Source organism: Marmota flaviventris, chromosome 18, assembly GCF_047511675.1.
Source record: "Marmota flaviventris isolate mMarFla1 chromosome 18, mMarFla1.hap1, whole genome shotgun sequence".
NCBI classification, from domain to species: Eukaryota; Metazoa; Chordata; class Mammalia; order Rodentia; family Sciuridae; genus Marmota; species Marmota flaviventris.
In genome coordinates this window covers 48267773-48293014 of record NC_092515.1, presented here as the reverse complement: position 1 = coordinate 48293014, position 25242 = coordinate 48267773, and the positions used below count along the sequence as shown (strand labels likewise).

The 25242-nt window shown below is 41.7% G+C and overlaps 1 protein-coding gene across 2 annotated transcripts in view; it reads right to left on the bottom strand.

The window, feature by feature from the left end:
- Wwp2 (WW domain containing E3 ubiquitin protein ligase 2) overlaps positions 1-25242 on the bottom strand; it is a 131209-nt gene that overhangs the window by 37416 nt on the left and 68551 nt on the right. For both annotated transcript variants that reach the window (XM_071604906.1, XM_071604905.1), the window contains 2 exons: positions 13948-14075; positions 3782-3992 (listed from right to left, as the gene is read on the bottom strand). In XM_071604906.1, coding sequence (XP_071461007.1) covers positions 3782-3992; positions 13948-14075 — 339 coding nt within the window. The remainder of the gene's footprint in view (positions 1-3781; positions 3993-13947; positions 14076-25242) is intronic.

The window sequence follows — 25242 nt, the reverse complement described above, 5'->3', positions numbered from 1 at the left end:
TAAGAGATTGAGGAGTTGAGGAGATAAAGTTGGAAACAGAATCCACTGGAGGCCTTAGAAAGCAACCTAGTTTAACTCAGAAATGCCTTAGCAAAGAGAAGCCATGCTGCATGTATCTGCCAGGACATGAGGATCTCTTGTGAACAGGGAAGAGTGTTCTGATTTGTGAGAGACACGGATTTGTTAGTCAACCCAGTGAATGACAGAGTTAGGCTTAACTTTCTTGCTCTAGGGACAAAAATGCAATATTCTAGTCACAGTTGCTCTTTCTCTGAGGCGTCACAGAAGCATAAAACATTCATCCCGGTGGAGGAAAGGAGGGGAAAAGACAACATATATTCATTTATTCATTACAAATATGTCTTGGGGGGCTACTCTGTGCCAGGCACCCTGCCATCTTGGCATTTATAGCACAGCAGGGCAGAGACATGAACAAGCAATTACAGACGCAAACAGACACATGTGGAGGTTTATCTTCATCTACCAAGGGTAAGGGGAGGATTCCCTGAAGAATTACCGATTAGCTGAGACTTGAAGATGTACAGGAATAAATGGACAAAATGTCCAGGACGCTTTTCAGCTTGGGGTAGGGTCCTTATTCCAGAGAGAGGGTGGAGCATTCGTCAAACTAAATTATCATAGCTACAGCTCCGTGAGCAAAGCAGAGTGGCTTCCACTGAGGGCTGGGTAGGGAGGTAGGGTCTTATCGGAATTTAACCCAAAGGACAAATTAGCCTTCTAAGCAATGTAAAGTCATGCTCAGAATTTCATTTTAAAGGGTTAAAATAAATCAGGAAAGGGTAAGAACAGTCATTTAAGTGACAGGCAGTGGTACATGAAGCCACGTTATGTAAGAGAGAGAATCATTCTTTCATTTAACCATTTCCTATGGTCCCACCATGTGCCAGGCACTGTGCTAGGCACAGCCATATAGTGGGAAATTAAAAGACATCATCCCTACCCATGTGGCACCTACACTATCATAAAGGAGACAGCACTCATTACATCATTTTTTTAATTACACTTGTGATGAACGCTAGGAAGGAAGCATGGAGAGCTGAAAGCAGGGCTTGATAACTAGATGGATGTCAGGAAGGAGTGACATGTGGATGGCCTGACAGTTGCCTGGGCAGATGGTGGTGGCATTATTAAGAGAGAACCGATTCTAGCCTGGATGGGGAAGGCAGGATGATAAGTTCCTTTTTAGACAGCTAGGGTCAATATACCCAGGTGCAGCAAGGGGCTCGAGAGATAGAAATGAGAATTGGCGTCAGATCCCAAAGGAAGGCAAGGGAATAGACAAGGAAACCAGAGGGAGAACACTGAGTGCCCAGAGCAGACCCGGCAAAACATTCTGAGTACGATGATCATCTCTTGGTTAGCACAGCATTTGCAATGCCCAGCCCTGGACTTGCCATCTCTGAAATGGTAACCGATATTTTATTTAATGACAAACTGGATCATATGAAATCATTAGTTGAACTTGGGCACTAGAATATGTTTAATTTAAATGCTACAAATTTATATATCCTCAAAAAAGATGAAAGCATTCTGCAAATTCAAAAAGGTGCATTTCCTATGAGGTGACACTCTGCCACAACATAATCTCTGCTGGTATTTGGGTTAGTGTGATAGATTTCATTCTCTTGTTGGTCCCTGACATCCCAAAATCAAGGTACCAGGAATGAATTAATAATCCACCTTGTCTGAATCTTCTAAACTTGTAAATAGCTGGGGTCACTGTAGAAACCATGTCTTTCTAGCTTCCAATACATATGAGCCAACCAAAGCCTGCTGTCCTCACTACCATCCACTCAACAGTGAGGGTGGCCAACTCCAGTTAGGTAGCTAGCCATTTCTAGGCCCTGAGACAATCCTCAAGGTATTGAGTACTCTAGTCAACTCAGAGAAAGGCACTGAGAGCCTGTCTGGGCTGGAAAAGTGGCACTCTGGTATCCTCCTCCGGATCATCATACATGTTAAAGTAGGCAGCAGCCACCCCAGACCCGCACATGGGCTTTGTCACGTTCCAAATGTTCCAAGGAAAAGACGTTATTCAAAAGCTACCTCAGAAAAGTGTTTCAGCCTCTGGCTAGAGGAGGGAGGGGAATCGGCTTCCCTGGGCTGCTCAATCTGCCAGACTGAGAATAAAGAGTGTTTTCAGAGTCTGGAGTTTTCCAGCTGCCTGGAAACAGGAAGTGCCCAATCCAGGAGAACAGTAACCTTCACACACGCCCTACATAAAGACATGTTGAGCCATTAGCCCTAATTGCCTGTGACTGACATAGGAGCGAGGCCGGCCTTCCAGGCATTGGCTCAGCAGAAAGAAAACAAACAGCTCACTAGGGACACAGGCAGCCATTTTCTCTCCTTTCTGCCAAAATGATTCTGCTCTGTTTTCCCCCAAAACTATGCCATACAGATTTGAGATGACAAATGAAAGGTCTTTCAAGTATTCTGTACCACATACAGTAGAAAAGACATCTCCACAGGGAGTAACCATAACTAGCTGGTTCGTAATCATCTTGCAAAATCAAAAACTTGAGCTACCTCTTAACACCTCCAATCCTCACAGGGTTTGCAATACTTTCCGTCTGATGGACACACTTTATTGAGGGATAAGAATTAGGCAGCATGCCAAGTGCTGGGGTTAAAAACACCTATGCCCTCATGCTTCATATTTTAACAACTGAATTTTCAGAAGCACCTTTAAGAACAATATGGCACATTGCACATCAAGCAAAAGACCTCACATCCTTCTGATTTGTGAGAGACACGTATTTGTCAGTCAACCCAGTTAATGACAGAGTTAGGCTTAACTTTCTTGTATCATGAGGGCTCAGAGGACACACACTACCACCAAGCCAGCTTCAGCCAGATCACCAGTCATTATAGCAATATGGACAATGGCTTCTTCAGTACCAAACTGGTAACCGGGATGCACAATGTGACCAGTTCTGGCTATGATCAGCAGTCACCAAGACTTTGTTTTCCAGGCCAGAGGCATTCTCTTCCTTTACGGCTCCTTCACAAAAACCTCTTCAAAAATGCCCTTACTGGGTATAATGCCCATCTTTTGGCAAGCACTTCGCATACACCATCTTATTTAAGTCCCTTAATTTCCTGGAGAGATGTGTACGCTTAAAGTCACTTCGCCAAGGCCATACAACCGAGGTGGCGGGGGATTCAATCCCAGGTATATGGTTCCCAGGTTCCTGCTCTTAATCTCCAGTTACTATATACTCAAACTTGAACTTCTTTTTGGATTACTGGGGTTATTATCTTCTCATCTAAGGTCTTTAGCATCAAATTTAATTTCAAACTAAAAGATGGCCAGAAAACTAGTAGTCCGTGTTAACATCAGCCCCAGCTACGGGAATAACGTACACGAATGTTCAGTACTTAAAGCCCAAGTCTTCCAGAGGTTGTTAAGATAAAGCTGAAGAAAAGAGCTGTTTTCTGGCAGAATTCAGAGGAACACCCTCCCACAATCCAAGAAGGCAAAATGAGCTCCTTGTTCCATAAAAGCCACTCTCTTTGAGTAAAGCTGTTCATTTCAAGCCATGGCATAAGGTAGCATTGATTCTGCCCAGATGATTTAGATTCTTTTTAAGACTTATGTAGAACAAGCAGTTCTTCCACTTCCCTTGCTTCTATGCACAGTGGCCTCCCCTGGGACAACTGGCTACTAGGTAATAAATAATCATGTTTCTTTTGATCCAGTGAAGGGGGCTCAGTCTTTGAGAAGGATAAGGCTTCTGTTGGACAGGAGGCTACTCACCCAGCAGGCAGAGCATCAGGAGCCTGGGCAGACGCCGGGAGCTGCTGTGTCCCAGAAGTGCTGGGTTCCTCTCCTTCAGCAGGTGTGGCTTGAGCAGGCAGAGACGTTGTGTTGGAGTTTGGGGTCACACTCAAGGCTGCAGGAGATGGGGACGTCACACCAACAACAGAAGATTCTTCAGGATCAGAGGCTGCAGTGGGTTCATCATTCACTGAAAATACCCAACCATACTTTAAAAGTCAATGAAGAAGAACAATTCTGTTTACATTTACATTTACTAGGTCTTTCTCGCTTATTTCGCTAACAAAGTATCTACATTATTACCCTTGGTAGATCAGGCCAACAGTAAAAAGTTTTACAAAATAGAACTCTGAAAATACAGCAGGGCTGGGGTTGTGGCTCAGCAGTAGAGCACTTGCCTAGCATGTGTGAGACACTGGGTTCTATTCTCAGCACCTCATATAAGTAAATAAATGAAATAAAGGGCCATCAACAACTAAAAAAAATATTAGAAAAGAAAATACAGCAAGTCTTGTCTGAAGGAAACTGGAGGATGAGTCTGAAATAAATATAGTATTTATTATCTTTTAAATAATTCTATTAGGTTTTTCTAACATGCTATGGTTACATTCATTACAATAAAATAGTAGGAAGGATGAAGATAACAGGGAAGCATGTTGGTGGCAAATGAAGCAAGTCCAAGGCCAAGTTTATAGGGTCACATCCTCTTCTTTAAATCTGCCATCTGTCTGCTAGACACAAATGGCACCTCCCCTCAAACAACTCCAAACACAGGAAGAGGCAAGCCCTAATCATGGACTTGTCTTTTAAAGGCTTCCACCAAGAAGGAAGGTGAAAATACTCTGGATGAAAAAGAGGAGCTCAAAAGGTCTTGTCTCCAAGGTAGCAACAAGACAAAGAAATAGAAGTGAAATAAGCTAGTTCCCAAGTCTCCTTATTTCACCATGTCTTCATGTCTTTGATAATCACTTATGCCCACAAGGACCTCAAGGTACTGCAATACTCCAAAAGGATCAAACAAGGTTTCAAGGAATTACAATTGTAGGAGGCACATGCACAGAGTTTTTAGACATATGTGACTGCATATGTGTATGTTTTTATTAGAACTTCATGAGAAAACATCGTCATTTAGTCTCATCTTCCTAATTCAGAAATTCATTCTGAAGTTTCCCTAAGAAAAAGACTATCCAGATTTCTTCTCAAACATTTCTTCTGACAGGGCATACAGAACCAGTCCAGTATTGAGCAGATGTACTTTCTTTTTTTTAAAGTTGTAGACAGACACAATATCTTTATTTTTATGTGGTGCTAAGGATTGAACCCAGTGCCTCATACTTGGGAGGCAGGTGCTCTACCACTGAGCTACAGACCCAGCCGGAGCAGATGTACTTTCAAGAAAGTTTTTCTAATATTAAGCAGAATTCCACTAGCGAGTCTAAGTCTCTCACCTCCAAAGCAATTCACAATGAGTATGTGGTATATTTTCTGTTTCTCATTAGTCTTCTTTTTTCCAGTAAGAAGGCTCACTACTTCCTCAAGGTTTCTAAACCACCTTTCCTTAACCTCTAGCAGCTCTCCCATAGACACCTTCTGCCATCTCTACTAATCAATGATATCAAGAACTGAACATAAAAACTAAACATAATAAATCAGATGCCATCAAAACAGCAGAGTCAGATTACCAATTTAAATGGGACTAGTTAATATTTACAGAACACTGGGGTACATCCCAAGCAAGGAGAAGGCACTTTGGATTATCCCATTGAAGCTTCACACACAAACCTACAAGTTAGGTAGCACTGATGAGCCCCATTTTACATTGAGGAAACTAAGGACAAAAGAGGGAAATCAACCACTAGGGTTACAGAGCATCTAATTCCCACCCTGCTGTCTGCCTCCAAGGTTTAAACCAGTCACTCACTCACTACACTCTACTACTTCTCTGCAGGTCCTTTAGTGTGACCTAGACTACAACTCTGAGCAATCACTAGATCCTACTGGCTACCTGGCCTGGGGGTCAGGGGAAACTAAAATGTCTTCACAGGACCTGACGCCAGCTTGATCTTAACAAGTGCATTAGAGCTTAAGCTGGAGCCGTCTCCGATCTATTCACTTGCTTTTTTCCCCATGTGAGGGCTAAATTAGGTTTAGTAAATGAATAAATCTTGTGTCATTAATGTTTCCCCAACATAAATGCAACACTTCATATTTACGTTCCTTATTCTAGCTCAGCCAAGCTAGTAACACACAACAGATGGCCATTCTCTTCAGGCAGATCTATACATTTTAATCAATTCCAACTTCTAAAAAAAGATCCCATAGCGACTTTTTTCAGAGCTAGATAAATTCATTCACAAATTTATAAGGAAAGCTAAGTATGTATGAGTGAGTAGCCCTGAAAACTCTAAAGGAGAAGAGAGTTGTATGTTTGTTGGGGAGTTTATTCTCTAAAGTATTGAAACATATCATCAAACTGCAACAATTAAAACATGATACAGATGCATGAACAGGCAGACATCAATTAAATAAAGAAGAAAGCTCAGAACCAGATTTTTAAAATAATCCAATGGAGTCTGCAAAATAGTCATATTCTCATTCTATCATGCTGTCTTCATTTATTGGCTGGAATACTTTGAAAAAAAGGAACTTCCTTTTAGCAAATCTCTGGCCACCTTGAGGTTTAGTTTGTGAAGGAAAAGCCAGGACAAATGCTTGATTCTTTTCTTTTATTTACCAGTCTGCAGAATGATGAGTTGATTTCCTTGCACTGTTTAAAAATGAGCCATGGGGCTGGGGCTGTAGCTCAGTGGTAGAACACTTGCTTCGCACATGTAAGGCACTGAGTTGATCCTTAGCACCACATAAAAATAAACAAATAAAATAAAGGCATGCTGTCCGACTACAACTACAAAAAATAACTTTTAAAAAAATGAACATGAAGTTTCACTTTGTTTAAAAATCATTATGAAGTTCTAGACTTCAACATTTAAAGTATTTCAATCTATTACCATAATGTTCATATTGATACTAAAACTGTCCCCATCTTTGGCTGTGGCTAGTGGGCACACAGCAAGGGGACAAAGCTCAAGTTCGCTTCAAGTTCTATAGAAAAACTATTAAATGGGAAAATGCTGAACAGTGTATGCATTTGTTTGTGTGTGTACATATACACAGATGTGTGTATATACATATATGTACACACATCTACATTGTAGTATTTGTGTGTTTAGTAGTATTTATGTTTCTTATTCTAGCTCAGCCAAGCTAGTAACACACAACAGATGGCCATTCTCTTTAAGCAGATTTTTACATTTCACTGTGAAGATATATGTGGTTTTTCAAAGAACATCTATACATATGTCGATGTATTCAAAGAATATCTTTAGAAGAATCACAAGAAACAACAGTAACTGAAGACTGGCAAAACAGGGAGAAAACATTGTTTATGCTGTGTAAGTTTCTATACCTTTAAAGTTTTAATTATGTGTATGTACTATTATTTTTAAATAATGATTATGAAATTGTTGGCTGGGAAAAGACAAGAGCAGAGTCCAGGGCATGCTGATGCAGAAGCACCTTTAATTAACACAATCTGGATCTGACTGTTCGTGCAGCTGCAAACCTAGTTAGAATGGTTCCCAGCAGATCTGCATCTGCCCACTGGACTCACCAGAGGAGCTCAGTTGTTGAAGAATTCTGTGCCACACCTGAGTTCAGATTTGGAAATAGAGAAATGTGAAAGCCAGATATCCTAACCCTCATGAGCTTTTTTACACCTATGTTGACACTCTTCCACTGTGTATGTGTGTGTGTGTTTGGGTGGACAGTCATGCACCACATAAGAATATTCTAGTCAAAGAAGGATGCATAAGATAGTGGTCCCATAAGATTATTCTGCCTAGGGATGGGGCTGTAGCTCAGTGGCAGAGCACTTGTCTATCAAGTGTGAGACACTGGGTTCAATCCTCAGCATCACATAAAAATAAACAAAATAAAGGCATTCTGTTTATCTACAACTAAAAAAAAAAAAAGATCATTCTGCCCAGTGACACTACAGCCATCTCAGTGTAAAAGTACAGTCTACAGTGTCTGTCCAATGATGAAATCACAGACACATTTCTCTGACTGCATACCATCCTTCAGTAACATGTAACTGTATATGCCTATTCTTAGAACTTGAGAGCTTTACCTCTGAGGTAAATCCACCCCCATCACAGCTTCCAGCTAGAATAAAACGTACCTACTGGCCATATCATCACCCTGGTAAACTAGTCACAGGGCACATACTCAAGCATGATAGGGCTTCAAATACAGAGAAAACCTGGACAGTCACAATTTCATCACGCCTTGCAGAATCGCTGTGTTTTACTTGTCGCTCTGCTTAATACAGTCCATGTTTTCTCACCTCTAACCCTAAACATTTGATGTGCATCCTTCATCTGCCCCAAGACCCTTCTTGGGAGTGAGGGCACATGTGCCTACCTCCTGTTGCACTACTTCCCCTTTCCATCTCCTCTACCTCTTACCTCTTCCCTGGAGGCCCCTCCCCACCACTGCAGCCCCAAGTAGTCATTCCCCTATGCAGAGCCCACAGCCCCTGTGGTCTCAGCTCCTCATCCCAGAGCCCCTGTGACATCTGTGCTGGAACTTAGCTGAGGTGTATTTTCAACTTCCAGAAAGAGATTATAGGGCAGAGGACTTATCTTACACTTTTTTACATTACATTGTCAATCTGTTTAGCAAAATAGCATTTGATAAATATCTATTCAACAAATACTTGTTCAATAAACCTAATAACCTAGCAAAATAAAAATATATGACACTGTGAGACACTTATCGTTTGCAAAACAGGTTCTTTAAAGAAAAGCTAGGGGGATAATATAACATATTTAGAAGTTGAAAACTTGGTATGCCCGTCACCCAATTTCCCCTAATAATACTATCTTATATAACCATGGCACATGTCAAAGCAAAAAAATCTATTAGTATTAAGTATTAATATATTAATAACTAGACTTATTAATATTATTAAGAACTAGAGTCCAGACATCATTTGGATTTTGCCAGCTTTCCTACTAGGGTCGTTTTTCTGATCCAGGATCCATCCAGTCCAGTATCATCCATAGCCATTAGCAAGCACATTTCTATTCACTCATGTAACCTCCCAACAGCCTCGTGAAGAAGATATTATAATGCCCATTTCACTAAGGACAAAACTGAGGTGTCTGGAGGGACCACTCAGAGATGCCACACAGTCAGCAAGCAGCAGAACCAGGCTGCCCACCCAGAGCACCATGAAGTCAAAACAGTGGAGAAGGAGACATGAAGCTGGCTTAGATGACTTCATTGCATGAGAAGAAAATCTGGGCTCCAAGGGTAGTTGGGGTAGTAGGTGAAAGGCAGTTGAACAGCTTCTGGTTTCTGCAACTGTGGGTGTTTCCCAAGCTCCCTCTGCAATGTTGGCTAAACACTCACTTTATGAATCACATATTCACTCAGAACTAAGACACGCTCTAGTCACTGTAGCCAAAAAAAAAAAAAGATCAGGAATTGGAAATTCTTTTTCTTAATCCTGGGCATGATGCCAGCTCGATGCACATTCCTGGATGTTGAGGTCTGGGAGGTAGAGCACAGGCTCATGGTGCACACACCTGGGGTCTCTTCAGTCCCCATACTCGGATATGAGGGAGCAACTGCCAACAACAATGGCTCATTAAAAAAGAAGATAAGCTCCCAACATGATGTGCAGGAAAGCAGCCAGCATCACTCACCATGACTTATAATCAACTGCACTTCCAATGCAGATGTTTGCTCAGCTCTGCAGGAGAGCAACCAAAACTAGAAAGAAATTTCATTGTCAGCATGCCATAGAATGGTAAGGCTCATACAGAACAGTGTTAGTGGCAAAAAAGAAAAAAGACTTAAAAATGGACAAAGGCACGCCCTAACTGACTGATGGGAAAATTAAATCCTTCCCTGGTACTCAGGCATGGTCATGCATGCTTATAATCCCAGCAGCTTGGGAGGCTGAGGCAAGAAGATCACAGGTTCAAGGCCAGTCTCAGCAACTCAGTGAGACTTTATCTCAAAATTAAAAATTTTAAAAAGGGGTTGAGATGTAGCTCAGTGGTAGAGGATCCTTAGGTTCAATCCCCGGTAATGTGTCCCGCCCCCAAAATAATCCTTCCCTGGTTAATATATAGATTAATGCAATTTCCATTTCCATTCCAGGAAGCTTCTAGGAATTCAAAGCCTCAAAGTCCAAAATTTGTTTTGAAAATCTATCAAAGAGAAAGAGTAATAAGTAGATTTAGCCCTCACAGACATTGAAAAACCACATTATAGTACATCGATAATCAAAATCATATGGGATTTGCTCAAACACAAGAAATGAAGAAATTCTCACTGTATATAAGAATGTGATAATAAACACTAAGCAAAATCACAGTGGAAAAAGACTAATTGCTGTCCTGCGATAATAGGATTCAAATATAGAGAAAAATTAATTTAGGGCTAGGTACGTAGTTCAGCAGTACAGTGTTTGCCCAGCATACACAAAGTCCTGAGTTCAATCCCCAGTGCCAAAAAAAGAAAAGAAAAATGAAAGAGAGAAGAGGGAAGAAAAGAAAAGAAACTAAAAGGGAAGGGAAGAGAAGATGAAAGGAAAAGCAGTGAGAGCAAATCATGAGTTACCACTAGCAAAAATGACAAGCCAATATTTATAAGGTTGCAGAAAAAAATAAATCTCATGTATCACTTTACAAAAAAATATTATACTGCTTTGGACATATAAAAATGATTCTCTTGGAAGATAATGTGATAATACATAGTAGATCTCATTTTTTTAAATTCTTTTCTTTTGACTCAAGAATTTTACTCATTGGGCTGGGGATGTGTCTCAAGTGGTAGCGCGCTCGCCTGGCATGCGTGCAGCCCGGGTTCGATCCTCAGCACCACATACAAAGATGTTGTGTCCGCCGAAAACTAAAAAATAAATATTAAAAATTCTCTCTCTCTCTCTCTCTCTCTCTCTTTAAAAAAAAAAAAAAAAGAATTTTACTCAAGAGCTGGGTACACTGGCACATGCCTGTAGTCCTCCTAACTACTAGGGAGGCTGAGGCAGGAGGCTGGCTTGAGCCCAGGAGTTCAAGGCCAGCCTGCACAACACAATAAGGCTCTGTCTCTACAAAATAAATAAATTTCACGCAAGAAGAAATAAACCTATATGCAGAGATGTTTACAGTAAAATTTTGTTTTATGACAGGAAAAGTTATACAAGATTTGAGGAATGGCTAAATTAATTATGGCAAATTAACTGTAAAAAGAGGCCACTTTTTAAAAAAGTAAACAAGAAGACCACATAGATGTATGGAGTGTGTTTAAAAAAATAACATAGTGAATAAAAACATATATCCATGCTGCATAGCCATCACTGTAGGAAATTATTCACAAAGATAAACTAACTCTCTGTGCTAGGTACCAGGCCAAGCACTCTACATTTTTATATTGTTTGTAACAACTCAAAAGATACATAGTCTTGCCCTAGCTTTAAAAGTGAGAAAAGCAAGGCCCAGAGAGTTACTGGGCCTCCTCTACATACTGCACCTGAGTAGTCAGGATCTGACTGCAGCCAGGGTGACCAACATGCATGGAAATTACACTTATGGGAGAAGTAACACATGACTTTTTTTGGGTAAAGTTCTTAGTAAGAAATTAGAAAATAAATCATTCTAAAGTCTCAATGAAGTGCTATACCATTAGTCTATTTCTCAATTGCTACCACTTCTAAAACTTAGAAATATTATGTTTATATAGACAGGCTGCCATTCACTCTTGTCTTATAAAAATGGATACTTTACAGTTGTGACAACATGAAAAAACCACCTGGAACTCAGCTCTGGTTTTGCCCAAAATGTCTTTTTCATGCGTAACTACAGCACACAGCCCAAAAGGCCTGTTAAAGAAATCCTGTCTGTGAACACTTATTCAGGAGACATGGCTGACCATGGTCCTCATAGGCCTACCAGCAGCACACTGAGGGATGAAAATATCTCCATTTGCATCCTCAAACTCCCTTCTGTCCTACACTGCCTAAGAGGGAGCTTCTGCCTGCTCCCCACAGGAAAGAGGAGATCTTCAGACACCCTTTGGATACACATGAAAGAGCCTGTGAAGTCAAGGTAAAGGTGAACCATCCCCATGCCAGAAAGGGGAGAGGCAGGGGCCAATATTCTAGAGGGCAGAAGGCCCTGAAGTACATCCACTGCCCTTCGTAGATGGTTGTAAGACCAGCTGAGGCATTCACTTACACCACCAAAGAACGTTTCCAAGGCAGTGTGGGCTAGGGACGTGTGGCTTTCTGAGGACATGGCCAGGCACCTGACTTGTTTGCTAGAACACAATGTTCCTGGATATAAGGACAAACAGTAAAGGTACCTAAAAATAAATGTAGGGGAAATAAAGATCTGTTCAAATTTCCAAGGAGAATGACTTAAAGATCATCGCCATATAAAGTCCATTCGCCAACAGTTTTTATAAGAAAAGCAGAGGAAACCACTGTCATAAACATGTAGACCCCAGGAAGGACAAAGTGGTTCACAGCTCAGCAATTACACCTGGGAAACAACTGGTTCCAAAAAGCCAGTTCCCTTTCTCCATTTGTAAATGCTGGCTCTCCTCCATGAGCAACTTATTTTTCTAAGTCTACTGATGATCACAAAGCTACACACGGGGGTGCTGGGGTTGTGGCTCAGTGGTAGAGCACTTGCCTGACACATGCAAGGCACTGGGTTCAATTCTCAGCACCACATAAAAATAAATAAATTACACAATTTAAAAAAAAAAAAAAAACTATACACAGTTCTCAATACCAGTCTACCTACAGCTACCAGGTCACAGTCACCTTTATGCAGATGGATACAATGGTTGACACAGGAGAGCCAGGCAGACTGAGACAGCAGCTGCTGGGCTCTTCACCTGCAGCTCATCTGCATCCCCAAGGCCCAGGGTGAACTTGGTTCCTTCAGGCAGGTCCCACCCTCCAGGAAGAAAGTCAGGCCACTGTGCTCACAGTCAGCCTTGCTGGACACAGGCCATTCCCCACTGCCTGTCCCTTATAGACAATGAAGTAACCAGGCAACATAAGCTACTAGAGCCCTCATGGAATGCTGCTAAGAACTGAAAGTTCTTACCAAGCGACAAGTGGATTTTTTCTTCTCAGGAAGTTTGTCACACATAGGTCAGTACCCATGCCAAAATAATGCATATGTGACAAAACTACTAGCTCTGGATCTCTTGTCCTTCATGTTACAATTCTGCCATCACCAACAAGCAACTACAAAATTATGTCAGTGTCACTTATCAATTAAAACACCTGCATTCGCCTGACTATGGCTTATGGAAGTAAATATTCATGACCCTTCCCATCTGCCCCAAATTAAGACAAAAGACCAACAGACCAGTGGTCACTAAAGTTTTGACCATCTTCAAGAAGTTTAGAAAATGAATTTTTTTTAAAAAAATTTCCTTTCTGATACTGTCCTGATGTGACACAGATGAAGCAGAACAAAAAATGATTTGTTTTGATAGAGGTCTTTCCCTTCCCACTTACATGGAAGCAGAACCAAATTCTGTTTGTGTGTGGATAGGACTATCAAATGGGCCCCACTGGAGTGGGGACAGCATGCTCCCCAGGGGTAATCTGGCTTCACAGTGGCCAGTCTGTGCCCAGACCCCTCCACAGTGCTACCATATTCTCCAACTCAGCTCTCAGCAACAAACTTAGTTTTCTCTTTCCCCCTAGTTTGACAATTTGCTTTCATTAAGGAATTTTTTAAAAATGAGTCATGTGTACACAAAATATCTTCCCCCAAAGAAATCCAACATTGATAAGATATGAATAGAAAAACAATTTTTTTATTTCTGCACAAAGGAATATTTCAGACAGGTGCAACACTGTCTGAATTAGCCAGAGATCAAAGAAGGTGGGCCAATGGAAAGACTGATGGATTCAAACTCCCTTCAGTACTGGAGTCTTCTCACACCCTCCCTATATTCTGACACATCAGGCAGAGTCCCAAGTCCACAACAGGACAGGTAAGAGCACGGTGCTTTCGTCCAGGCTGGCATGCTGTGTCATCACTCACCTGTGCCATTGGCCAGGCCACTGTGGCTTGGGTTCTTGATGGGCTGGCGGTGTCGGTTCCTGGTACCAGGACTTTGTTCACCGGCTGTTGTGGTTGTTCTGGCTGAACCGCCTGAATGTCTGTGTGTCCTAGGGGTTCAAAGTGTAAAGCAGACAGACATAAGGCATGATGAAAAAGAAAGAAGCATGTCTTCCTTAAACCAGTGTCCTCCCTCTTTTGCTATTTATTGGAAACAGGACTTTAACAGCCCCTGTAGTTTTTGACCCAATAAGAAGCTGGCTCCAAGCAGAGGCCCAGGGAAGCCTCCTTGGTAGAATCCCAGGAGGCTGCTTTGTGTAAACTTTTCCACTTGAAGTAAACAAATTCGGAGTGATTTACCCCCACATCTGAAATAACTGGCAAAATAGCCTGTGACCATCTCACTATTTTTATTGGAAATAAACAAGAATCACTGGACAGGCTACAGAGGAGACATTTTCCCATTAGGCAAAAGGAGCCCAAACGTCTCCAAATCAATTTTCTGTATAGCTAGAAAGATGACTCCCCTGGAAACAGAAGTCAAGGGGTGTTAAACAACTTTAGTTGATGTGTCTAGTGACATGTTTTTTACCTAGAAAAGATGACTCAACAGCCCATCCAAGTAAGTGAGAACCAACACAGAAATGACTTGATCACAAAGACACTGTGGGATCTAGCAGAAGAAAACCCATCGGACATTTTCAGAGCACACAGGCGATGAGCAAGGTGAGCTCTTGCATTCTTTATGTAGCTGCCTTCACTCACTCAGCAACATCTATGCCTCCCTGTTCCTCAGTTCAGCCGTTGCACCCAAGGGCATTATTCCACTACTGAGAAGTTATAAACCACTTTACAACAGTGATATGGTTTAAACACCATCCAGTGAAGAAAAGGCCACTGCTCTCCAGGCAGAGGAAGAGGCCCTGAGAGCAACTTAAACTACCTGACATGGAGCAGTAAGATGACTACAAACAATAAAATAATGACGACCTCAGAAATATACAATATTCATCAAGCTGTAACATCACAAGTCGGAGCTGTGTACTTTGCATGTATGAGCTCATTTGGCAAGGCCACCCTACGGGTAGCTTAATGCTATTCCCATTTCACACGTAAGAACACAGACACGCAAAAAAGTTCTACAGAAAGTAAGCCACAGAACACAGATTCAAGTCCAGGAGGTGTGACTTCAAGTATCCACACTAGGCTGGAGGATGGAGTGGGAAGCTTGGCTTAGGCTGAATTCCTATAGACTATTCTTTCATTGGTCACTTGACCAATGGCAACACTAAGACTTGTAACAGAAAGTTCCCTGCTGAGATCCACACCCGCAAGGGCACCCCTGCTGGTGAGGGCCTCTAGTCCAGTGTATTGGGGTGAGCCTGCAGCACCAAATTTTCAGATAAGAGAAGAATAAACCAAAATGTTAACAGTGATAATCTTTAAATGCTGGGGACATGGACATTTTGATTTTGCCTTTTGTGCTCTTCTGGATTTTCCCAGTTTCCTTCATTGAGCCTGTTTACTTTTGAGTGAGGAATAAAGAAAACTTAAAAACAAAACAAGCAAACAAAAGCAGTTTTTCTTGGGCCAAGAAAAGACAACTCCCAGCAAACTCTGGAGCCCTTTGTACCTCAAGACCACGTGGCAGTTAAAAATGGAGAGAGGGTAGACTGAACTATGGAAATAAAGATTCAGTTTGGACTCTCTTTTTCCACCGTATTTTTCCCTGAGCTAATTTCATAAATCAAAAAGCTGTCAACCATACCTCAGTCAAAGAAAAATACTGCAAAGTCCCCACTTCACGGGAAGAAGCATTGGTATTAAGCACTTTACCACAACTTCTCATCGAAAGCAGAATGAACACCAACTAGTTCCAAAGAAAAGGCGGTCTCTAGCAACTGGCCAACATGTGTCTGTGTATGTATTGAGGGCACAGAGCTTGCGAGAGGTAAAATTGGTTAATACAAGGCTTATTTCAGCCAAGAATTGCTTCACAAAGACAAAAATGGCCTCCCCAGCTTGGTGTTCACAGCCCCCAGGAGAGGCTGCACCCCTCAAGGAGCAGTAGCCACGTGGGCAGCACTCAAATGCAATGTTAATCCTGTCAGATGCATGGCCTCTGACAAGTCCATGATTGCTTCCAGTGGCCAGGGCTCCCTGTCCATCTACAGAGCAACTGGGCAGGATGACAGGGTGGGCCCCAGTACTCTCCTGGCTCCTCCCTCCCTTCCGCAAAAGGGCATGCGGTCAGGGTTGAGAGAATACTTTCAGAAATGTTTAACCACTAATGATAGCAGCTTACCCTGAATGACAGGCTGGAGCAGGGCCGGGCTAAGCCCGTGAAGCAGGGGCAGCTGGGACCACTTTGCATGAATTGCTGCCTCCCTGCCCGAGGCCAGCCACCACAGCTGCCCCCACAGCCACACAGGCCACACACACACAAACACACACACACACACACACACACACACACACACCCTTTCTCTATTCTCCCCCTGCCCTAAATCTGGAGTTTCCAGCTTCTTGTTCTTTTATCGCCTTTCAAACAGGATACTGGGAGAGTGTAGGGGAGCCTTGACAGTTGAGGCCAGTCTCTTAGGCAGTTTCCGCTCTCAGGACTCACTCAACCCTTAAAAGATGTGATTGCGTCGTGATTAAATGCTGGCCCACATGCTGAAACCACACACCATAGGCCAAAATAGCACTAGGACAAACTTGGGGTGATGGGGTGGAGATGAGCTAGCCTCCACCACAGACAGTCTGGCTTCAGCTCTGCCAATGACTTCAACCTTGGCCTGATCCCCCGCGACATTTTGGGGGCAGGGAGGAGTTCTGCAGCCCCTGGCAGTCAGCAGAGGGCCAACCAGCTGTGCCAGCCAGGCCAAACTCCACAAATGATTTCAAGTCACCTAGTTACAGAAATTCAGCTCTCTCTACAGCATATCCTTCCCAGAATGCTGCTGTGTCCTTACCTAGGTTCCTCCCTCAGGAACTGAAGCCACCAAGGAGTGACCATGGAGGCCAGGGCTCTGGGATTCTTTCTCCACACTCCTCAAAGCTATTGTGATACAGATGAGGTCCCAGGAGCAGGCTCTTGGTTGTCCTTCCTGGTACTTAAGCTTTGACATCACAGCACCAGCCTCAGTCCTCACCTGCACCCTGACAACCTGAGTCTCAGATGCCTTGGAACATCTTCTCTTGCCCTGCATGAAGGCCAGTTCTAGAGCTAGAAACAAAGCAGAAAATGTCCCTGACCCCAAGGAGCTTAAATGCCTTAGTGGAAATGCAGTAATTTGTGATTTTGCTCACGATTTCCATCATACCATAAAATGCTGGGTGTGGGAGCCGCTTGGCTAGTGAGCGAGCCCAGCTGACTACTTAGCATGGTCGTCTCAAAGCAGCATGGTCAACATGGTCACATATGCAGTAATTTATATAGAATAATTAAATACAGAAAAATCTTGTGTCTTTGGTCTAAAAAAGGAAGACTTATTTCACAACAATAAGAGACAATATTATTAAACTGCACATTTAAAAATGGTTAAGATGGTAAACTTCATTATGTGCTTTTTAACCACAATTTGAGAAAAAAAGAAAAGGAAGCCAAGCTTAACCTTAGTAAACTAAGGGAAAACAAAGTAAAAAGTCTAAATAAATAATGGCTCCCAAGCCAGAAAACATTTTTTTTTTCAATATTAAAAAGTAGAACCCAAACCTTGGGGGTGACTCAGAATTTGAGATCAATAAATCTATCTTGCACCTTAAATAAAACTGATTTTAAAAGGCAGTTTATTCCTATATCTCAAAACAACAACAAATCTGATTTAAAAATGGATAAAGGACTTAAACAGACATTTATCCAAAGATGGTATACAAATGACCAACAAGCATGTGAAGATGCTAAACTCTGATCATCATTAGGGAAATGTAAACCAAAGGTCTAAGTATCACCTCAGACATTAGGATAGCTACTATCAAAGGAACCAGTGTTGGTGAGGATATCAATTAATTGGAACCCCTACGAACTGTTGGGAGGAATGTAAAATGGTGGGACCACTATGGCAAACTACATATTGTTGTTCCTCAGAAAATTAAAAATAAAGCCAGGCACGATGGTGTACACCTGTAACCCCAGCTACTCAGGAGGCAGAGGCAGGTGGATTGTAAATCTGAAGCCTCCCTGGGCAACTTAGTGAGATCCTATCTCAAAATTTCTTGAATGTTAAAAAGGGTTGGGGGCTGGGGGCTGGGGGCTGGGGATGTGGCTCAAGCGGTAGCGCACTCGCCTGGCATGCGTGCGGCCCGGGTTCGATCCTCAGCACCACATACAAACATCCGCTGAAAACTAAAAAATAAATATTAAAAAAATTCTCTCTCTCTCTTTAAAAAAAAAAAAGGGTTGGGGATATAGCTCAAGAGGAGCACTTGCCTAGCATGCACAAGGATCTAGGTTCAATCCTTAGAACTCAAAAAATAAAATAAAAATAGAATTACCACATGATCTAGTAATTCATTTCTGGATATATACCCAAAATAACTGAAAGCAAGGTCTCTGAGATGTCTGTACACCCATGTGCATAGCCGGCCTGTTCACAGTAGCCAAGAGGTGTAAGCAGCCCATTCTCAACGAAGAAGGAAATTCTGACACGTGCTATCACACAAACAAATCTTGAGGACAGCATGCTACTGAAATAAGCCGGTCACAGAAGGACAAATCTTCTGGTTTGTCCAGAAGAGTAACCAAACTCATAGGGTCTAAAATAGAATGGTGGGGGCAAGAAGCTGAAGAGAGAAGGCAATGTGGAAGAAAGGTGAATAAAACATCTAATTAAATGTAACCCCAAACAAGCAGTTTGGGTTATGACTTCATAAAAATTTAAAACTCTCGATTTCCCAAAGATACTGTCAAGAAAAGGAAAGGACATTCCTTAGGCTGCAAATACACATCTGATAAAGAACTTATATCTTGACTACATAGAACACTCAAAATTCAATAAGAAAACAACCCAAAATTTTTAAAATAATTGAAAGCTGTGGACACTTCATGCTATCTGCGGATGGAAAACAAGCACAGGAAAGACATTTGACATCATCAGTTCTTAGGGAAATGCAAATTAAAACTACAATGAGATACCTTTACATTTCTATTAGAGAATGGGCAAAGTTTTTTAAAACACTGACAGTAACAAGTCCTGCCAAGAATGCAAAGTAATTAGAATTCTTTCTTACTTTGCTTTGAGGGAATACAACACGGTTTGGTCACTATGGAAAAGTTTGGCAGTCTCTTACAAAGTCACACAGGTGCTTAGCATATAAACAACAATCCTACTCCAAGGTATTTACCCATGGGAAATGAAAAATATGTTTCCACAAAAATCTGTAATGCAAATATTCATAGTGACTCTATTCACAGTCTCCAAAAGCCATGAACAACCCAAAGTCTTTTAATGGTGAATGATTAGACAAACCATGGTGCAGACATACAGTAGAATACTATGCAGTAAATAAAAGGAACACACGGACACACACAAAAGCAGATGACTCACAAATGCATTATGCTAAGTAAGAGACTCAAAAGGCTACCCAGTGGGTCAATCCATCTTTATAACATTCAGGAAGAGGCAAAGCTTTGGGGAAAGAAAACAGATGAGGGTTTTTCAGTGGCTAAGGGTCAAAGGATGGACTAGCTACAAAGGAGCACAGGAAAACTTTTTGGGGTGATGGCATTTTTATATCTTGTGATGATAGAGACCACCTGAAAGGCTTTTGTCAAAACTTAGAGCTATATTCCACACAGGATGAATTTTACTGTTTGTAAATTTTATCCAAATAAACTTAACTTCATAATTAAAAAAAAAAATCAATTTGAGTCTTATCCACTACAAAAACATCTGGAAAAAAATTAAAGTGATCAAAAGTTTTAGAAGGTAGGTAACCTATGGAGAGAAAATATGCCCCCCACCCCAAAACAAACACACAGAAAACGAGATGAGATTGAAGATTGTGATTTAAACAAAACCCAAGACCCCCATAGCCATTTCTATTAGTGAATATGGAGATTCTTTAAAGCCTAGGGACACATCCTCCCAAATATCAAGAATTCACAGTTGGCTGAACATGAGGTGCCAAGCATAGCTGTCTACCATGGCAAAAGAGGCCCAGAACATGGAAGGAGGCTCTTTGACTTCAGATTCAGTCCTGTTGGTGTTCAAGCTCTGGAAAGAGACATGTCAGAGTTTAATAACTGATGACTGGTTTTCCTCCATTTTAATAAAACAAGCACAGAAGTGAAAGTTGCCTAATAAACTTAAATTCAAACTTCACTTCAATTTCATTCCTAACCACAGAATCGGACTTGCTATTTGCCTGGGATTACCAGAACCAAGAGGGCTCCTGTCTGCCCCTCTCCTGCAAGCACACTTAACTGGTCGTTGTTTTTTAATAGCAGCATGGAAAAGAAAAAAAAAGAAAAGAACTTGAGTGGAGCTGGGCCTGCTTCCAGCAAGACATAACCAGCAAGAAACAAGCATTAAAATAGAAGCATGGGGGAGAAAAATGGGAAATGGTGATGGGAAAAGAAATGGTCTCCACCACTCAGATACCAACAAGCAAGCGGACTCCACTTTCACCCCTCAGGTTCTCCTCCCTCACTCTGCAGTGAGTTAGAAAGTGGGGGTGGGGATAGAGGTGAACTGGGAAAGGCACAATTACAGTTAAAATGGGACCATTCTAGCCATTTCCAGGGTAATTTATGGCTCCAATCCACACCCTCCCTCTAGGCTGCCAGCCTCAGAGATGACAGGGAAGGTAAAAATAAACTGCTGCCAAGTCCATTCTAAATTCCACAAAGACAAATGATTTACTTTTGCTCAACTTGGAGTACAGAGCAATTCTTTCAAGGGTGGTGGCTTTATTGGATTAAGAGAGTCACCTTAAGAGAGAATGTATAATAAATTGTGACTCATCTAATCTAATTCCAGGCTGGATGCTGGGATTAATTAAAAAGAACATTCAAATACCCTCCCAACTGTGAGAGAAAGCCAAGATTCAGAGGGCAAGTGTTCACCTACTCAGCACAGCTGAGATGGCAGCATGTGATTTGTCCTATGACCTGAGACCATCTGAACCTGAATTATAAGTGCATGGGACAGGTAAAGAGATGAGTATTGGGGCCACCAACCTGCACTACCATAGGAGGAGTTTGCATGGGGACGGCCTGAAAAGGTATGCGGAATACCAGCTTGTACAGGTGGAACAGAAAAGCATCTTCACCTTCTTCCAACTCCCTCCCCATTCAGTAAGTAGGTCCCAGGCCTGAGGGAATACCTAGGGTCTTGAAAGGCCCTCTATATCTGCTGACTTCCACCTCACGGTTTCAACCAACTGCAAGCCAAAAATATTCAGGAAAAAGTGTCTATACTGAACATGTACATACTTTTTTCTCTTGGCATTATTCTCTGAATGATTCAGAATTACTATTTAAATAGTAATTATATGTAATTAGGTGTTATAAGTAATCTAGAGATGATTTAAAGTATATAGGAGTATATAGTATTAGTATTCATGTGTAGGTAATATACCAAATACTATGCTGTTTCATATAAGGGATTTTGGAATCCAAGGAGGGCCTAGAAACCAGTCCCCCATAGAGAGTGAGGGACAACTGTACTTGGGACTACAGTATCTTAGAGTATTATTTCTAAATGTTCCAACACGACACGTCAAAAAGGCAAGATTTCAGCAGGGGTGAGGAAAGCTCTACAAAGAATATGTTTGGTGGACATTCCTCAAGACAGCCCCCTAAGCTCCTTCTGGGGACAATGCAGTAGGCCCTTTGCTGACCTACATGCCTGGCATACTAATCCCTGGACTGTTTACCCACCTGGTTCCTGAGTCAAAGCTTGGTCTGAAGGTCCCTGATCTCCTAGACTACAGGAAATTCATTTTCGTTCTCCTGTACAGTATCCCAACTGTTCTGTCTATGGCAACTTCTTAGAGGGCTAGGAACGTGGTTCAGTGGTAGAGTGCTTGCCTAGCACTTGCAAGGCACCAGGTCTGATCCCAGCACCACCAAAAAAGAAAAAAGTCCCATTTGCAATTATATTGGTTTGCATGTTTTTTTGTTTAACGTCCGTTTCCAAAAAGGTCCATGAGTGTAGAATCATATCTATTTTGTGTGCCTTCATATATACAGCACCTAGCATGCACCTGACCCCATAGTGAGCATTCAAGAAATAAGCAGTCAGGTTCAAAAGCATTCTCCAGCCTGTGATCTCTAATACTTTGTATGTTCTTTCCAATCCAATCCCTTGTCACCTCCTTCACTTCTTTAAAGAATGGAATCTGCCGGCATGGTGGCCTGCCTATAGTCCCATCTACTCAGGAGGCTGAGGCAACAGAATCACTTAAGTCTAGGAGTTCAAGTCTGGGCAGTACAGTGAGACCTGTGGAGTAGTGAAGTCAAGGGAGGATAAGGAAAGGGAGGGATGGGGAAGGGGAGGAAATGCTGAATGAATTAAACAAAATCACACTATGTGCATGTATAAATACACCACCGCGAATTCCACCTTTATGTATATGTAGAAAGCACCAATCAAAAATAAACAAACAAGCGAAAGAAAGAAAGAAAGAGAACTGTGCCAAAGGATGGAATTTCACAATCCACCAGTGTCTTCCAGAAAGGCTAAACCCTAAATGGCATGTGAAATCATCCTCTAGGATCAGGACCTAGAAATAAAACTCATTTCATTAGACTCACTGTGCCCGCATCATCTCCAAATCCAAATTTTTAAAAAAACATTTATTTTATAGTTGTAGGTGGACATGATACCTTTTATGTTATTTTTATGTGGTGCTGAGGATCAAACCTAGTGTCTCACGTATACTAGACAAGCACTCTTCCACTGAGCTACAGCCCCAGCCCTCCAAATCCAAAAAAATTTTTTTTGGCATGTTTTTATTTTATTTCAGCTGTGATTTTTAAGCACATGCCAACAGGAAAAGACCAGGTAAGTGATTACACATGGGAACAGAGAGAGGGGCCATCCATGCCAGGCAGAATTTCTAAACGATCTCCTCTCTCAAACATACCCACCCTGATGCCTAAAATGTATGAGAAGGTGCCATGTCCCTGGTTATCTCAAGTCATATGGCAAAGCTGACCTTAAAAATGGTGATCACCCAGGTGGGCCCCATCTAATTGCATCATCTCAAAGCAGAGCACTTTCTCTAGCAGTGGCACAAGAGAAAATCAGAGAGATTTGAAGCTGGGGGAGATTTGACACCCCATTCCTGCCTGGAAGATGGAGGGGGCTATGAGAAGGAATGCAAAGGAAACTACCGACTCTCAAATATGTGGCTGGATAATGACCTCAGCCCAGTTCTTGCAGACCACCCTATCTCATCCTAGCTGAGAGGGTCCCCTTTGCTATGTGCTGCTCTGTGGAATCTAGTGTCCGTCAAAAAGGGACAGCATTGCCATGATTCTCCTGTCCTTTATGAGACCCACACTTCCAAGATTCAACAGTCACATGAGAATTTGAATAACTATATATAAGTGAGATACTATTATTCTTAGAGAGTAAGCAACATTCTTTTCTGGTAGAGTTAAAGTACAGGGACTTCACACATTCTTTTCCCAAAGAAGACTTATTTATGTATCAAGTCATCTAATTCCAACATCAACTTTTTTAAAGTTGCAAGGATTTGAAAAGAAGAGTCCATGAAAAGTCTTCAGTATGAAAATATCAATCATGGGGAATAAAAACCCTGATGAAACAAGAAGAATTGAACAGGCAGTGGAGACCCACCACCCTCTTGGTGGTGAGGCAGAGCCTGGGAAGCACAAGGCAGTCCTGATAAAACGCACCCCTTGCCCCCACTGTGTCCCTGCAACCACCGCACTTCAGGAGCCAGGGCACCAAGGAATGTAAACCAGTAGAAGACCCACCCCAAAGTTTTGGCAAATGAGGAGCAGGAATACAAGCCTCTTTCAATTCAACAAATATTTACTGAACCGCTGCTACGTGCAGCAAGGCACTACACTAGGTCCTGCTAAAGACACAAAGATGAATGAGACACACACAACCCTCAATGCTCCTCGGCCAAGAGCCTCTCCCGCCGCATGCCTCCCCACGCAAAACCAACAAACTGGCAAAAGAAGAAGTAATTCCTCGGGAGTCTCCAATTCATCATTCTTTTCCAAATGTAAAGAAAAAACTGTATGATTTGATTTAAAATAAAACTTTTTCTGGCTAGGAATATCTCTCAGTAGTAGAGCATGTGCTTCTAGCGCCTAAGGCCCTACACTCCATCCTAGAACAAAACAAAACAAACCTAAAAATCAACCTGGACCTATTCTTTCTTTCTCCCCTACAAAATAACAAGTATTTGCACCGTATCCTACTCTGGGTTTTCATGTAAGAATTTTACAATTAGGATTGGGGATGTGGCTAGGTGATAGGGCATTTGCCCAGCACTTGCAAGGCCTCGGATTCAATCCCCAAAAGCACAAGAAAAAAAAAATTGAAAATTTTTACTGCCATTTTGTCATTAAAGTGTTGCATCTTCAAAGGCCATCTGCAAACACACAAAACAGACCCAACCCACAGATGTGCCAAAAGTCAGCAAAAAAAAAAAAAAGAAACACAAAATCTGCAGACAAGGAGCCAGTGAGTAAATTCTTGCTCTTTTCACACCCATGGGTGCAAAATTTGACACTCCACTATCAAATAATCAGTGAGTGAAAGATGCCTACAACTCATCAAGGCTCTTCTTTAAAAGGGAGGCTCATCACAGACTTAGTGTGAAGAAAAACAAAGAACAGAGGACAGAGAAAAACCAAAAGGCAAAAGGCCAAAAACTACTCCAAAGATACCAAGAATCATAAAAAACAAAACAACAACAACAACAACAACAAAAAAAAACATGTATGGACTAGCTGGACAAAGATGAAAGTTACTGGCTTAAAAAAAAAAAAAAATTAAGGGGTTTGGGGATATAGCTCAGTTGGTAGAGTGCTTGCCTCTCACGCACAAGGCCCTGGGTTCAATCCTCAGCACCACAGGAAAATGATCCAGTTAAGTGCTGTTAAAAGAAATTCCACCTAAAATGTAAGGATCAAAATGGCTAAACTAAGTGGTTGAGGAAAACATATGCCAAAAAGCCCAAAATAAAAGGTAGTTGGAGCAGCTGCACTAATTCTAAACAAATACTTTTTGTTTTTTAAGATTTAAAAATTAAGGTATAATTCACATACAGTAAAATTCATTAAAG